We start from the raw sequence: 18,136 nt of genomic DNA on the forward strand, positions 1-18,136 counted from the left end.
ACAAGTCAAAATTAGGCTCAGTACTGTGTGTGGCCTCCACGTGCCTGTATGACCTCCGTACAACACCTGGGCATGCTCCTGATGAGGTGGCGGAGGGTCTCCTGAGGGATCTCCTCCCAGACCTGGACTAAAGCATCCGCTAACTCCTGGACAGTCTGTGGTGCAACGTGGCGTTGGTGGATGGAGCGAGACATGATGTCCCAGATGTGCTCAATTGGATTCAGGTCTGGGGTACGGGCGGGCCAGTCCATAGCATCAATGCCTTCCTCTTGCAGGAACTGCTGACACACTCCAGCAACATGAGGTCTAGCATTGTCTTGCATTAGGAGGAACCGAGGGCCAACCGCACCAGCATATGGTCTCACAAGGGGTCTGAGGATCTCATCTCGATACCTAATGGCAGTCAGGCTACCTCTGGCGAGCACATGGAGGGCTGTGCGGCCCCCCAAAGAAATGCCACCCACACCATGACTGACCCACCGCCAAACCGGTCATGCTGGAGGATGTTGCAGGCAGCAGAACGTTCTCCACGGCGTCTCCAGACTGTCACGTCTGTCACGTGTTCAGTGTGAACCTGCTTTCATCTGTGAAGAGCACAGGGCGCCAGTGGCGAATTTGCCAATCTTGGTGTTCTCTGGCAAATGCCAAACGTCCTGCACGGTGTTGGGCTGTAAGCACAACCCCCACCTGTGGACGTCGGGCCCTCATACCACCCTCATGGAGTCTGTTTCTGTTTGAGCAGACACATGCACATTTGTGGCCTGCTGGAGGTAATTTTGCAGGGCTCTGGCAGTGCTCCTCCTGCTCCTCCTTGCACAAAGGCGGAGGTAGAGGTCCTGCTGCTGGGTTGTTGCCCTCCTACGGCCTCCTCCACATCTCCTGATGTACTGGCCTGTCTCCTGGTAGTGCCTCCATGCTCTGGAAACTACGCTGACAGACACAGCAAACCTTCTTGCCACAGCTCGCATTGATGTGCCATCCTGGATGAGCTGCACTACCTGAGCCACTTGTGTGGGTTGTAGAGTCCGTCTCATGCTACCACTAGAGTGAAAGCACCGCCAGCATTCAAAAGTGACCAAAACATCAGCCAGGAAGCATAGGAACTGAGAGGTCTGTGGTCACCACCTGCAGAACCACTCCTTTATTGGGGGTGTCTTGCTAATTGCCTATAATTTCCACCTGTTGTCTATTCCATTTGCACAACAGCATGTGACATTTATTGTCAATCAGTGTTGCTTCCTAAGTGGACAGTTTGATTTCACAGAAGTGTGATTGACTTGGAGTTACATTGTGTTGTTTAAGTGTTCCCTTTATTTTTTTGAGCTGTGTATATATGAATCTAGGTGCTACAATAAAATAAAACAATTGTAATCATGTTAAGGTGGGTCAGTCACTGCATTGCTGGGTGTAAAAGAAATGTGTGTCACATTAGATAACAGTCAGTGTAGGTCATTTCATTGACCCATATACTCTTTTGGTGGACGGCTGTAAAAGACCATCATAAACGATACTCGGTGTCTGAAACATGATGAGTGTTGTTCCACAAGGCCACATCCACTGGATCCCCTTATCTTTGGCAGTTTGAATCATTTCAACTGTCGCTGTGAAAAGGAGATTACTCAGTTCTATGGATTTAGAGTGATGGCGACCCAGAGATCGTTTGAAGTCGTTTGAAAAAGAAGACATGGCTACGAGTGGCAACAGACGCTGGTCAATCAGGATAAGGGCAGGAAAGATCATACATACATTCTCTCTATGCAGCCTACTGACAATGCTGAAAATAATGGAGGGGAGAAGAAGCACTGTAAGGCGGTTGTAATTAAATTGGGTTCAGCCAATTAAATCTAAATATAGCATACATTTCTAGGACAAAAATAACAACGAAGTTACAGCAACAAAATTAAATCTATCCATCAAGACAATACCATTACGCTGAATGTGTTTATTTGTGTCTTTTGAAGACAAAAATGTAAGGACACACTCCATGTTGTGTATTGTACTCATCTCCACAAAGAACTGTTGCTCAACATCCATCTCCATTTTGCCCTAGCTGGAACTCTGATGCAGATGACAAATCTGGGGGATGTGAGGAGGGCCTAGTGAAGCTGGAGTAATTGAATTACCTGCCTCTAGTCTGTATGACTGCCGGCAGCCAGTGACATAGGGATAATTCATGGGCACAGAAGCCTCCCTGCCCCTCACTCACAGGGCCACAGCTTTGTTTGCCAAGGCATATCTGCATTTTGCTTTCTAGTCTTTCATCAGATCTGTGACGCATGCTAAGCCTTTGCTGACCTGAGCAGTTTGACACTCATGGAGGCCCAGGGGCAGTAAAGGTGAATTGCCCTCTGAAAAGACTCAATTTGTTGTGGCATGGATTCTACAAGATGTCGAAGGCATTCCACAGGGATGCTGGCCCATGTCGACACCAATGCTTCCCACAGTTGTGTCAAGTTGGCTGGATGTCCTTTGGCTGGTGGACCATTCTGATACACAGGGGAAACTGTTGGGCATGAAAAACCCAGCAATGTTGCGGTTATGTACACAAACCAGTGTGCCTGGCACCTACTACTATACCCCATTCAAAGCCACCTCAAACTTTTGTCTTGCCCATTCACCCTCTGAATGGCACACATACACAATCCATGTCTCAACTGTCTCAATGTTTAAAAATCCTTCTTTAACCTGTCTCCCCCCCTTCATCTACACTGATTGAAGTGGATTTAACAAGTGACATCAATAAGGGATCATAGTTTTCACCTGGATTCACCTGGTCAGTCTATGTCATGGAAAGAGCAGGTGTCCTTAATGTTTTGTACACTCAGTGTATGTCTATATTTTCAGCAAAACACTTGCTTAGCGACCTTTAATAAAAACTTTGGAGAGAAAATAATCCTGCGATGACAGCTTAAAGTTGGTGGAATTTAATAGATATCTCTTCAAAAATATTGTGGAAAAGCAACAAAGGACCGAGACCCCGGTTGAATTCTTGACTCATCCGACTAAGTGGAATAGAGTAGCTTTAATTTCAACAGAGTGAGCATTTATTTGCTTCTTGGCAGTTCTCTCAGAGACAGAATGGACGGTCTCTAATCTGGTGGTATCCAGAAACGCAGAAGAGGGAGATGTGGTCATGGTTTAACTGGACGACCGTCCATCTGCCCAAGACCTCAAAGGACCCCATGTGGAGAGAGTTAGAGGGTTGGTTGGGGATTGAGCAGAAGCCTCGCTATAACCTTACTCATCACTCCTCTCAGCCCACGATGACCTAACCACTACCAGTTTCATAGTTATATTTTTAGCTGGTGAAAAAAATCCCTATAACACTCTCTGCCAGCCTCTTCAAAGTTGAAGCACGACAGAAAATGTTGTAAATTGAAGAGGATCTTCAAAAGTGCTGTGGGGATACTGTTTTGGTAAATATCATGGAATTTAGAGAGTAGCATTGGAGAGCAAGTATATTAACCTTTTGACCTTGACAGATTATCTATTTTTTACTCAAGGCCCCTCATGATCAAAATCTGTCTGAGATTGTCAGCAGTAAAACATTTGTTAAATAAACATTATATTTACTGTGTTGTGTCTTGCACTGTATGAAGACTAGGAATTTAGAGCACAGATTTTCAAAGAGAAATAAAAAGTCAGAATTGTATAAGATAAATCAAACCATAGCAAGGTCCTACCACAGAACTTGAAGTGTGACATAGTGAGATCTAGGATGAAATGACCATCACAAGGTTTATAGGTCCCACTGGTACACCACATAATTTGGTTGAGACATTGATCAGTGAGATTACAACCAATATTCGCCCACTCAAAAAGACAGACATAAATTAATTGAATTTCTAATTTGATATCACTGCTTTAACCATCTAAAAGCACAACCAAATTCCAATTGTAATATTTTTGGTTCAGTGGTCACCCAATTATCTATCATTGCTTATTCCACCATTTAAAACCATACAATAGACTAATATGTTATCACTGTGCTTCAGAAATCGATCAATCAAATTTGTTTATAAAGCCTTTTTTACATCAGCAGATATCACAAAGTGCTATACAGAAACCCAGCCTAAAACCTCAAACAGCAAGCAATGCTGATGGAGAAGCACGGTGGCTAGGAAAAACTGCCTAGAAAGGCAGGAACCTAGGAAGAAACCTGGAGAGGAACCAGGCTGTAAGGGTGTGAACTGGCGGCAGAGAAGTCAGACGCAGGAGAGAAATAACTGTGTTTCCAACGGCACAGTTTACTTACAGGAACACACCGGAAAACATAATAGTAAAAATCAATGGGTAACATAACCCGACGCACAGCAGTACAGACGTACAGATACACTACTACTAGATACACTAAACAATCGCCGACAAAGACATGAGGGGAAACATAGGGTTAAATGGAACCAGGTGTGATGGAACACAAGACAAAACCAATGGAAAATGGATTAGCGATGGCTAGAAGGTCGGTGACGTCGACCGAACAAGGAGAGGGACCAACTTCGGAGGAAGTCGAGACAGTGGCTCCAGCCCTTGACGCGTGGCTCCAGCAGCTCGTCGACACCGACCTCGGGGACGACCTGGAGGGTAAGGCGCAGGGCGGTCCGGATGGAGACGGTGGAACTCTCGCAGCATAGAAGGATCCAACACGTCACCCAGCATCTTTCCTCCGGACCATACCCCTCCCAGTCCAGGAGGTACTGAAGGCCCCTGAAGGCCCCTAGCCTCGAATCCAGTATGGAACGAACAGAGCACGCCAGAGCCCCCTCGATGTCCAGAGGGGGAGGAGGAGCCACCCGCACCTCAGACTCCTGGAGCGGGCCAGCCACCAACAGCCTGAGGAGAGACACATGGAACGAGGGGTTAATGCGGTAATTGGAGGGAAGCTGTAACCTGTAACATACCTCGTTCACTCTCCTCAGGATATTAAATGGCCTTACAAACCGCAAACTCAGTTTCTGACAGGGCAGGCGGAGGGGCATGTTTTGGGTCGAAAGCCAGACCCGGTCCCCCGGTGCGAACACCGGGGCCTCACTGCGGTGACGGTCTGTGCCAACATTCTGGCGCAGCAAGGCGCGCTGAAGGTGGACATATGCGGCATCCCATGTTTCCAGGGCACGAACACTGCTCACTCCCCCGGCGGGAACTGGCAATAGGACCTCAGAAACCTACCCACATCCTGGTTAACTCTCTCCACCTGCCCGTTACTCTCGGGGTGAAAACCTGAGGTAAGGCTGAACGAGACCCCCAGACGTTCCATGAACACCCTCCAGACCCTTGACGTAAACTGGGGACCCCGATCAGAAACTATATCCTCAGGCACCCTGTAGTGCCGGAAGACGTGTGTAAACAGGGCATCCGCCAGTTTGAAGCGCCGACGGGAGACCGGGCAACGGGAGGAGACGACAGAAAAACGATCCACAACGACCAGGATCTTGGTGGTACCCTGTGAAGATGGAAGATCGGTGAGGAAATCCACCGACAGGTGCGACCACGGCCATTGTGGAACGGGTAAGGGTTGTAACTTACCTCTGGGCAGATGTCTAGGAGCCTTGCACTGGGCGCACACCGAGCAGGAGGAAACATAAACCCTCACGTCCTTAGCTAAAGTGGGCAGCCAGTACTTCCCACTAAGACAGTGCACCGTCTGACCGATCCCAGGATGACCAGAGGAGGATGATGTGTGGGTCCAATAGATCAGCAGATCGCGGACAGCAGACGGTACGTACAGACGCCCGGCTGGACACTGAGGTGGAACGGGCTCTGCAAGTAACGCCCACTCAATGTCCGCGTCCAGCTCCCACACTACCGGCGCCACCAAACAAGAGGTGGGGTGTATGGGACTGGGATCCATGGCCACTCCTCTGTGCCATACAGCCGGGACAATGCGCCTGCCTCAACATTCTGGGAGCCTGGTCTGTAAGAAAGGGTAAACACAAAACGTGTGAAAAACATGGCCCACCTTGCCTGGCGAGGGTTCAGTCTCCTCGCCACCCAGATGTACTCCAGATTGCGGTGGTCAATCCAGATGAGAAAAGGGTGTCTAGCCCCCTCAAGCCAATTTCTCCACGCCTTCAGGGCCTTGACGACAGCCAACAACTCCAGGTCCCCCACATCATAGTTTCGCTCTGCCGGGCTGAGCTGCTTCAAGAAGAAAGCACAAGGGCGGAGTTTTGGTGGCGTATCCGAGCGCGGAGAGAGCACAGCTCCTATCCCAGCCTCGGACGCGTCCACCTACACTATGAACGCCAAAGAGGAATCTGGATGGGCCAGCACGGGAGCCAAGGTAAACAAAGCCCTCAAGTGACTGAGACGAGCGCCTCAGGAAAAGTGACAGACACAAACATATATGATGATGCCACCACCATGTTTTAGACAGATGATGGATGAGCTGTACCTTTTCTCCAGACAAAGCCATTTGCATTCAGACCAAATAGATATATTTTTGTCTCATCAGACCAATAACTCTTTTGTCTTATGCTCTCTTCACATACCCTTTTGCAAACTCCAGGCGTGCTGTCATGTGACTTTTTCTCAGGAGTGGCATCCATCTGGCCACTCTCACATGAAGCCCAGTTTGGTCGGACAGCCAGCTCTAGTCAATGTCTGGGTAGATCCATATTTTTTTTAATTTCCCAATGATGGAGACCAATGTGCTCTTGGAAACTTTCAACACTCTAGAAATTGTGTTATACCCTTCCCAAGATAATTACATTTTCCACAGTTGTAGTGACATCTCAAGGATGATCAAAGGAAATTGGATGCACCTGAGCTCAAGTACCAGTCAAACGTTTGGACACACCTACTCATTCAAGGGTTTTTGTATATTTTTTTCTTCTACATTGTAGAATAATACTGAAGACATTAAAACTATGCAATAACACATATGGAATCATGTAATAACCAAAAAAGTGTTAAACAAATCTAAATATATGTGAGATTCTTCAAAGTATCCACCCTTTGACTTGATCACAGCTTTGCACACTCTTGGAATTATCTCAACCAGCTTCACCTAGAATGCTTTTCCAACAGTCTTGAAGGAGTTCCCACATATGCTGAGCACTTGTTGGCTGCTTTTCCTTCAATCTGCGGTCCAACTCATCCCAAACATTCTTAATTGAGTTAAGGTTGGGTGATTGTGGAGGCCAGGTCACTCTCCTTCTTGGTCAAATTGCCCTTACACAGCCTGGAGGTGTGTTAGGTCATTGTCCTGTTGAACGTCTAAAAACATGTTTTTCCTTTGTCATTATGGGGTATTGTGTGTATATCGGTGGAAAAAATATACAGTGCCTTGCGCAAGTATTCGGCCCCCTTGAACTTTGCAACCTTTTGCCACATTTATGTTTTTTTCAATAATATGCCATTTATATCCATAAATCTCTGTTTACATTGACGCCATGTTCAGAAAATGCACAAAAATTTCAGATGAAATTATAGATAGCACCGCCAGATAACAGAAATAAACATCATAAACTTTGACTAAATATACATGTTCTACATATAGATTTGTCACTCCCTTTGGTTCCTTCCCCAGGCGTTATTGTTTCTGTGTGAGTTTCCCGTCTGTACGTTGTTTGTGTTTCTTGTTTTGTATTATGTTTAATTTATTTATAAAATGATTCACTCCCTGAACTTGCTTCCTGACTCCCAGCGCACACGTTACAGTGACCCTGATTTAGACCACTGCAGTAAATGTTTAACGTACAAAAATATAAGCAAGCAAAAACACAGACACAATAAAAAATAAACAAGCATAGAAAAAATGCACTTGAAATAAAGGTTTATTAGATTTAGTCCTATTCTTTACATGAGATTTTTGTTTGAGATAGAGACGTTAATCCAACATATCAATTAATTTGTTGACACACTGAAATTAAATCCAGACTATGTCAGTGGCACAGATGGAACTATCGAAGCAGAATATACATCTCCTGGTATATGTAGAATATTTGGTTGCGTTGGAATCAAACACAATTCAGTATCACTCAATATCATTACATTTGAAATACACCAGAGCATGAAACCCAGTTAAATTGTTTATTTTTTGTTGAATTCCGAGTTGAATTAAAAAATATATATCTCTTGATGACAAATGTTATATAGCCCTAAATATCATTATTGATAAAATACAGTTGAAGGCGGAGGTATATATACACCTTAGCCAAATACATTTAAACTCAGTTTTTCACAATGCCTGACATTTAATCCTAATCCCTGTTTTAGGTCAGTTAGGATCACCACTTTATTTAAGAGTGTGAAATGTCAGAATAATAGTAGAGAGAATGATTTATTTCAGCTTTTATTTATTTCATCACATTCCCAGTGGGTCAGAAGTTTACATACACTCAATTAGTATTTGGTAACGTTGCCTTTAAATAGTTTAATTTGGGTCAAACGTTTCGGGTAGCCTTCCACAATCTTCCCACAATAAATTGGGGGAATTTTGGCCCATTCCTCCTGACAGAACTGGTGTAACTGAGTCATGTTTGTAGGCCTCCCTGCTCACAAACACTTTTTCAGTTCCGCCCACAATATTTCTATAGGATTGAGGTCGGGGCTTTGTGATGGCCACTCTAATACTTTGACTCTGTTGTCCTTAAGCCATTTGCCATGACTTTGGACGTATGCTTGTGGTCATTGTCCATTTGGAAGACCCATTTGCGACCAAGCTTTAACTGATGTCTTGAAATGTTGCTTCAATATATCCACATAATTGTCCTCCCTCATGATGCCATCTATTTTGTGAAGTGCACCAGTCCATCCTGCAGCAAAGCTCCCACACAACATGATGCTGCCACCCCGTGCTTCATGGTTGGGATGGTGTTCTTCAGCTTGTCCCCATGTGTCCCCCTTTTTACTCCAAACATAACGATGGTCATTATGGCCAAACAGTTTAATTTTTGTTTCATCAGACCAGAGGACATTTCTCCAAAAAGTGCGATCTTTGTCCCCATGTGCAGTTGGCTTTTTTATGACGGTTTTGGAGCAGTGGCTTCTTCCTTGCTAAGCGGCCTTTCAGGTTATGTTGATATAGGACTCATTTTACTGTGGCTATATATACTTTTGTACCTGTTTCCTCCGGCATCTTCACAAAGTCATTTGCTGTTGTTCTGGGATTGATTTGCACTTTTCGCACCAAAGTACGTTCATCTCTAGGAGACAGAACGCGTCTCCTTCCTGAGCTTTATGACACCTGCATGGTCCCATGGTGTTTATACTTGCGTACTATTGTTTGTACAGATGAACGTGGTACCTTCAGGCGTTTGGAAATTGCTCCCAAGGATGAACCAGACTTGTGGAGGTCTACAATTTATTTTCTGAAGTACTGGCTGATTTCTTTTGATTTTCCCATGATGTCAAGCAAAGAGGCACTGAGTTTGAAGGTAGGCCTTGAAATTCATCCACAGGTACACACCTCCAATTGACTCAAATTATGTCAATTAGCCTATCAGAAGCTTCTAAAGCCATGACATAATTTCCTGGATTTTCTGGCACAGTCAACTTAGTGTTTGTAAACTTCTGACCCACTGGGATTGTGATACAGTGAATTATAAGTGAAATACTCTGTCTGTAAACAATTGTTGGAAAAATTACTTGTGTCATGCACATAGTAGATGTCCTAACCGACTTACCAAAACTATAGTTTGTTAACAAGACATTTGTGGAGTGGTTTATAAAATGGTTTTAATGACTACAACCTCAGTGTATGTAAACTTCTGACTTCAACTGTATGAGTGTAATGAACACGGGGGAGACAGCGGGCTGGTTTCAAGCGCAGAGCGCAGCAGGTGTTTAATGAAAGGGACCATAGGAGGAGGCAGGTAGCTGGGTCCAGGGGCAGGCAGAAGGTCAGACACGGTAGGTCCAAAAATGGCAACAGTACAGGCAGGGAATAGGCAAAAGGTGTCGTGAGTGAGGTAGGAAAAAACTGTCATACACGGGAGGAGAAAAAGATGGGGTAAAACATTACTGTGCAGCCGTATTCATCAACCTGGCCAAGGCTTTCAACTCTGTCAATCACCACATTCTTATTGGCAGACTCGACAGCTTTGGTTTCACAAATGATTGCCTCGCCTGGTTTACCACTACTTCTCTGATAGAGTTCAGTGTGTCAAATCAGAGGGCCTGTTGTCCGGACCTCTGGCAGTCTCTATGGGGGTGCCACAGGGTTCAATTATTGGGCTGACTCGCTTCTCTGTATACATCAATGATGTCGTTCTTGCTGCTGGTGATTCTCTGATCTACCTCTACGCAGACGACACCCTTCTGTGTTAACTAACCTCCAGACGAGCTTCAATGCCATACAACTCTCCTTCCGTGGCCTCCAACTGCTCTTAAATGCAAGTAAAACTAAATGCATGCTTTTCAATCGATCACTGCCCGCACCTGCCCGCCCGTCCAGCATCACTACTCTGGACGGCTCTGACTTAGAATACGTGGACAACTACAAATACCTAGGTGTCTGGTTAGACTGTAAACTCTCCTTCCAGACTCACATTAAGCATCTCCAATCGAAAATTAACTCTAGAATCGGCTTCCTATATAGCAACAGAGCATCAATCACTCATGCGGCCAAGCATACCCACGTAAAACTGACCATCCTACCGATTCTCGACTTCGGCGATGTCATCTATAAAATAGACTCCAACACTCTACTCAACAAATTGTATGCAGTCTATCACAGTGCCATCTGTTTTGTCACCAAATCCCCATACACTACCCACCACTGCGACCTGTACGCTCTTGTTGGTTGGCCCTCGCTTCATACTCGTCGCCAAACCCACTGGCTACAGGTTATCTACAAGTCTCTGCTAGGTAAAGCCCCGTCATATCTCAGCTCACCATTGCAGCACCCACTCGTAGCACGCGCTCCAGCAGGGATATCTCACTGGTCACCCCCAAAGCCAATTCCTCCTTTGGTCGCCTTTCCTTCCAGTTCTCTGCTACCAATGACTGGAACAAACTGCAAAAATTACTGAAGCTGGAGACTCATACCTCCCTCACTAGCTTTAAGCACCAGCTGTCAGAGCAGCTCACAGATCACAGCACCTGTACATAGCCCATCTGTAAACAGCCCATCTATCTACCTCAGCCCCATACTGGTATTTATTTATTTAACTTGCTTCTTTGCAGCCCAGTATCTCTTCTTGCACAGTCATCTTCTGCACATCTACCATTCCAGTGTTTAATTGCTATATTATAATTACTTGGCCACCATGGCCTATTTATTGCCTTACCTCCTTACCTCATTTGCACTCACTGTATATAGACTTTTTGTTATTTTTTTTCTACTGTATTATTGACTGTATGTTTTGTTTATTCCATGTGTAACGCTGTGTTGTTGTATGTGTATGTGTTGCTATGCTTTATCTTGGCCAGGTCACAGTTGCAAATGAAAACTTGTTCTCAACTAGCCTACTTGGTTAAATAAAGGTGAAATAAATAAAAAATAAAAATAAATCCTGTGGTTAAAATTTCAACCACATGATTATTTTTCACATAGATTCCACTTCACAATAGGTTGACAAATGACATGGAAAAAAGATTGATTCAACCAGTTCGTGCCCAGTAGGGTTGTGCAGTACATTAGCTGAACAGCAATCTAACCTGCCCTTTTTGTTTTGTTGTCTTCTCTCTCTCCCTGTAGGCTTGACTCCTTCTAAAGCCCCAATGGAGCAGGATGTGGAGAGTCCGGCAATCACCATTCGAAAGGCCAAGCTCCCCAAGCAAGCCTGTGAAGACCTGCCCAAGCAGCTGGGGGACCAGGTGCGAGCAAAGAGGAAGATTCAGCGGTACGTCCGTAAGGACGGCAAGTGTAATGTCCACCATGGCAATGTCCAGGAGACCTATCGGTACCTAACGGATATCTTCACCACACTGGTGGACCTCAAGTGGAGGTTCAACCTCTTCATCTTTGTCTTGGTGTACACAGTGACGTGGCTTTTATTCGGCTTCGCGTGGTGGCTCATCGCCTATGTTCGTGGTGACCTGGAACACATAGGGGACAACCAGTGGACTCCCTGTGTCAATAACCTCAATGGGTTTGTCTCAGCCTTTCTCTTCTCCATAGAGACAGAGACCACCATAGGGTATGGCTATAGGGTTATAACAGACCAATGCCCAGAGGGGATCCTTCTGCTGTTGATTCAGTCGGTGCTGGGGTCCATAGTTAATGCCTTCATGGTGGGCTGCATGTTTGTTAAGATCTCGCAGCCCAAGAAGCGGGCGGAGACATTGGTATTCTCTACCAACACTGTCATCTCCATGAGGGATGGCCGGCTGTGCCTGATGTTCAGGGTAGGGGACCTTCGGAACTCGCACATCGTGGAGGCCTCCATCAGGGCCAAGCTGATCAAGTCCAAGCAGACCAAGGAAGGGGAGTTCATACCCCTCAACCAGACAGACATGAATGTGGGTTATGACACAGGGGACGACAGGCTCTTCCTGGTGTCCCCGCTCATCATCTGTCATGAGATCAACCAGAACAGCCCCTTCTGGGAGATCTCCCAGGCCCACCTGGACAAAGAGGACCTGGAGATCGTGGTCATTCTGGAGGGCATGGTGGAGGCTACAGGTAAGCAGCATCAAACATATAAATTACAGGTTTAATGAACCAATTTCTCTTTCACTTTGTTTCCTTATTAGCAGATTTCACCTAGTTAAACTGAAACTTTTCTGCAGTTTGATAATACATATTTAATTTGTGTGTGGGTGTTGTATTAGCTATGACAATAATTCTAGTAATGGTATACAGTAGCAAAGACCATGCTCATCGTCCAGTCATATGTTACCACTGATTTGCATTAGTAGTTCATGGATTATGCAGAAGTGAACAAGGATGTTTCATCTCTTATTATAATAATGAATTCATGTGTACTTGTCTCCTCTCCTTTTCTTCTTACCTTGTTTTCCACTGAGGTTTGAGAGGGAGTCATTAAAGGCATGAGGGAAAACAGACAATGTGATATAATTAAAATAATCTAGATTCAGCCCTTATGTGCACAGGGCCAGATTATGAAATCATAGGCCTGGGGTTTTTTTTATATAGTAAATTCACTGTTGAAGAAGAACAACTTTTATAATAAAGCCATAATAATATTTGCGATGTGGGATAGGCTACAGTTGAGCAGAGGCATTTGTAGGATTTCCACACAAGTGGAACATTTGTTAGCAGGGTCTCCCCCCCAAAAGTGTGCCTTTTAAAAAACGCATTTCACGCAATTCTATGTGATTTATATGACAGAAGACATTAGCTGAATCTTTTTTAATACCACACAAATGACCGGAATTAGTGACTACTCTGACAAACTGAGATCAAACTGGTCTTGAATTCTAACAAACAATAGACCAGGCCATTGAAGCAACACACAGCAGAAACCATAGGCTATTACTCATAGTAATGGCCGATGCGCTCCTCTTGGCAATAGCCTATCTCAAGATGAGCTACTTTGAGAAACAGTGCTGCTGTTTGCAAAAAATTGGGAGTTGTTGAGAAAAATAAATTATATTAGTTCTACAGACAGATTACTCTTCTCTTTTCAACGGTAGGCCTTTGCTTTCCAAACTATGTTTTTCCAGCATTGGTATTTTGAAATTTGAAAAGGGTAAACAGACAGCCGCAACCAACCATAGAAATATATTCCATAGATGGCAGTTCCCAGACAGTCAGGACTGGCAGCCGTTGCTAGTGTACCCATGACTTTAACACCAGGGCAAGTGGCCCCAAAACCCTTCTATGGATTATATGTCTATTCCCACAATGCAACAAGCTGTATATTTGGCGCAAATGCTGCCCAAATTGCGGGCCTTCCCGACAGTAGGCAAAATAAAGGAAACACTTGAGTAAATGAGGGATACAAAGTTTATGTTATGGTGTGTGGGGTGCATTTTTCTGGCATGGTTTAGGTACACTTGCTGTTCTGGCAGCTCATTGTGTCCCAACACCCTTTTAAGACACTTTATGTTGATGTTTCCTTTATTCTGGTAGTTACCTGTACGCTTGTGATAATTTTATCCACAGTTATTTTTCAGAAACTATTGATCCTCTGTGGCTAAATTATGCTATCTGGTGTATTTTGAACATTGAGAGTGAGCTTCTATAGTTGGATAAAAAATTATATTAATAATAAAAAAAATGTAAAAAATATATACTTTTATCACATTTATTATGCAGTTGATTTATTTAATATTTATTAATCAGTTACAAAATCAAGGCAGTGCCCCCCGGTTACCCACTTGGGCCCCCTACCTCCTCTCCACCCATCTACCAGAACGGCAGCAGGCTGTATATACTCATTGAGAGCCTGCTCCTGAATCCTCCTGTGGTTTGTGGTTGCAGTAAAAAAAAAAAAAAAATTACAAAAAAAATATATGTATATATACTACATATCCAATATGTACTGTATATACTGCATAATATATACTGTCTATATGTTTTATTTCTTAATTTTTTTGCTGCCTCTTGGGCCCCCCATGGGCCTGACCCCAGGGTCTTCAGCCCCAGTAAACCCCTGCATTAATCCAGTCCTGTATGTGCACCATGGGGTTGCCCCACAACCTTTTGTTAGGTTATCACCTGCACAATAAGCGTATTGTGCAGGAGATGCAAAAAAGATCAGACGTTATCACCAGGAAAAGGCTGGTGCATCCCTGGTTGTGTAACCACATGGACCATTGTAAGCACTGTCTGCAGACACTTTTGCCTGATTACACAAGCAGTAAAGAGTGTTCAGTGTGGAATAAAACTAAGAGGCACAGTGCAGCCAGCCAGGTGTTACAGGTTAGAGAGCACAGATTTCTTTCCTTTGGCATTTATATGAAAAAACATACACTTATTACACACACAAACTATTTAACACAAACCTACCCACAAGACAGGTATTCATTGTATCCATTGTGAGGTGAATATGTTTTTCTTGCCTCAAATTGCTATTTGTTGGTTGGTCTAGCTTTGCAGCATTTGATTTGGCTTGACCTCAGTGCATGTCTTTACTATCATTAAATTGAAGACTTAGTTTTTATCAAAGATTCTCTGTAATTAGTATTACGCGATCAAACTGATTAATCATGTAACTGTAATTAACTAGGAAGTCGGGGCAAAGTAAATATGGTTACAAGAAATGATAGGAGAATGTGCCCTAGTGGGCTAAACCGGCATGGCGGATTGTTAGACAAAAGGGAAGTGGGGGTTGACTAAGAAGTCACTACAGAGTTAATAATTATAACAATTGAAATATTAATCCTTTACCCATGAACGCTCACTCATTCGGGAACAATTGCAATCAATATATATATTTACGCTCAGTGTCGTCTTAATCGCTGTTGAAAAGTTTGTTTCTGTTGGAGAGTTTCCGTCCTCTCTCTCTCTCTCTCTCTCTCTCTCTCTCTCTCTCTCTCTCTCTCTCTCTCTCTCTCTCTCTCTCTCTCTGTCTGTTGTGGTTTGAGGGGATAGTTCAGAGCGACATTCATTAATGTTGTTGTAGAATGGATGTTTCGGCGGTTGTCCTTCTTCGCGTTCAATGATACCAAATTCCTAGCTGCAGACTAGTAATTAATATCAGACTTGTTCTTATTCTGTCGGTATCAATAGTCCAAGAGTTTAACCACGTGGTATGGTTCAAAGATTCAGCAATGGTCTGCAACCTTTGTCCTCCCGTGATTGAGAGAAACATGGTCTACTGAGAATTTCTCAAAGTTGGGTTTTATTCGGAATTGCAGAAAAGGGCTGTCCCAGGATGCCTGACCCTAACTGGGCTCATGGGCGGTCCTCTGATTTAGTTAAACTCAAAAGGGAATTGGAGTTTCCTTCATTGAACAATCCAAAATCACATTACACAATTTTACAAACAGTATCATACTCACTCATTCATCTTATGCAAAAATAAGATGTAAACCTCATATCTGAGGCTATTATATAAACAGCGTTATGGTAATGTGGCCGCACCGTCTCCCATGAGTTTCCCCAAGTTGTAACAAACGGACCAGTTCATAGCTGGATTCTTCACCGATCTTTTATACTTTCTCCAGAACATTAAATTTGTTCGGACCTCAAGTTCTGTGAGGTGTAAGAAATTCCTTTGTTCTCTATGAAACTTCACTCTATCTCTATACTGTGTGGCCATGAGGCAGGGTCTTCCCTAGGAATTTACGACCTCACTCTGACCACAGCAGTCTGGTTGTAGAAGCAGAGAGCGGGGGATGGTGCTTGCTGTACCCAAATAGGGCAACGTCATGACATCTGTGTGTTACTGAAATAAAGTGCAATGCCTTTCCAGAATTCCAGACTAATTATTTCCACTCCAGATACCAGATGTATTGTGCATCTTGCTAGAAGACCATTTTATCCTGTTGTTGGGAAGAATTCAATTTCTTTTTCTTTGAAGGTTATGTTTACCTTGAGTTTCCTTGACTTTCACTCAGACAAAACAAAACCTTGGAAGCAAGACATAAACACGCACTTCATAAATTTAAACTGTTTCAAAGGAGCTCCAGCGAGGATTTGCTAAGGCTGAGTGACTTTATCTTTTCAGAGGCAGCAGAAAAGCAGCTAAGTGACTTGATGGGGTGAGAAGCAGGTCTCCACGTGTGCTTCGGCCTGTGAATTCTCATGTTGAGTTAGTGAGGTAACATTAATGTGAGTGAGTCACTCTCTATCAGGCACAGAGGGCCTTTCACTGCACAGCTCCAACGCAACACATCACACAGGGATCTACTGTAACAGGGAAGCCCTGAAGAGGGATAGACACGATTGAATTTGGCAGCTTGTCAGAGGCTGTGCACACACATTCAAAACACAGGGCCTTGTTTAACATTTTTGCCAACAAAATGCTAACACACTGAGGACATTTGCATTCAAGATTTTTTCTGGAACAATATTTCTGTAGATGGCATCCCTGAAAAGCGGTTCTAAAGGTACCTAAGAGTTGCAGGGTGTAGGGTGTCGTACTGTATGGCGTGTAACTGTGCTTGTGTGATTTGAGCTGAAGAGTAAGACAATTGAGCTAAGAGTAAGGTCTGTTTGTTGCACATTATTATGCAAAGCAGGAAGTGTGCTTGTTTGTCTGTAAATCACATTCAATTTTTGTATTGTGTTCCAGGGAAGGTCTGACTGCAACTTTCTATTTTAAATCGCACAGGGTGCAGTGAGAGTTTGTCTGGCCTTGCTGTAATGTGAGAAATCATTGCACTGCAGTTTCTGGGCTGATACTGTTGTTTTTTTGTAGAACAGAAGGAAAATCCTAAGAAAAAGGGCATTTGATAATGGAAGCTTGAATGCATCCATTCAAAACAGGCCCATTTAAAGGTTGGGTCAAAGAGTAAACTAGAAATGATCCTGCTAGGAAACTGCTCTGAGAGTTATCTGTCCCCAGCTTCTTGACTCATCCTGTAGCTCTCTGGCTTGTTTCTGGAGCGCAGGCCAAACAAATCAATTCCTTTCCTCCGTCTTCCAATTTCCTCCTTTCTTGTCTTTGTGGCCGATATGAGCAGATACATGTCAATTAGTCAAATGAGCGAAGCTGTTTTGAAAGCAGGTTGGCATATTGGGATGACTCATGTACTGGTGGCAGCTCTGATGGCACAGCCACAAAGTCATAATATCAGATTTTAAACCTAACCCTTACCTTAACCCTAACATTAACCACACTGCTAACCTTATAAACATTCGTGTTCATACATTTTTATGATACAGTGGCTTGCGAAAGTATTCACCCCCCTTGTAATTTTTCCTATTTTGTTGCCTAACAACTTTGAATTAAAACATTTTTTGGGGGGGGGGTTGAATCATTTGATTTACACAACATGCCTACCACTTTGGTGGTAACATGCCTACCAGCAATCCTTAAATCATACCACAGATTGTCAATTGGATTGAGGTCTGGGATTTGACTAGGCCATTCCAAGACATTTAAATGCTCCCCTTAAACCACTGGAGTGTTGCTTTAGCAGTGTGCTTAGGGTCATTGTCCTGCTGGAAGGTGAACCTCCATTCCAGTCTCAAATCTCTGGAAGACTGAAACAGGTTCCCCTCAAGAATTTTCCTATATTTAGCACCATCCATCATTCCTTCAATTCTGACCAGTTTCCCAGTCCCTGCCAATGTGTTCTCGATGTGATGAGGTGTTGGGTTTGCATTTAATAATGG

At 43.9% G+C, this 18,136-nt stretch overlaps 1 protein-coding gene across 1 annotated transcript in view; it reads left to right on the top strand.

Moving 5' to 3' along the window:
- kcnj6 (potassium inwardly rectifying channel subfamily J member 6) overlaps positions 1–18,136 on the top strand; it is a 109,215-nt gene that overhangs the window by 74,456 nt on the left and 16,623 nt on the right. Inside the window, exon 2 of the mRNA XM_021623705.2 lies at positions 11,642–12,568. Coding sequence (XP_021479380.2) covers positions 11,642–12,568 — 927 coding nt within the window. The remainder of the gene's footprint in view (positions 1–11,641; positions 12,569–18,136) is intronic.

Source organism: Oncorhynchus mykiss, chromosome 12 (genome assembly GCF_013265735.2).
Source record: "Oncorhynchus mykiss isolate Arlee chromosome 12, USDA_OmykA_1.1, whole genome shotgun sequence".
Taxonomy (NCBI): domain Eukaryota; kingdom Metazoa; phylum Chordata; class Actinopteri; order Salmoniformes; family Salmonidae; genus Oncorhynchus; species Oncorhynchus mykiss.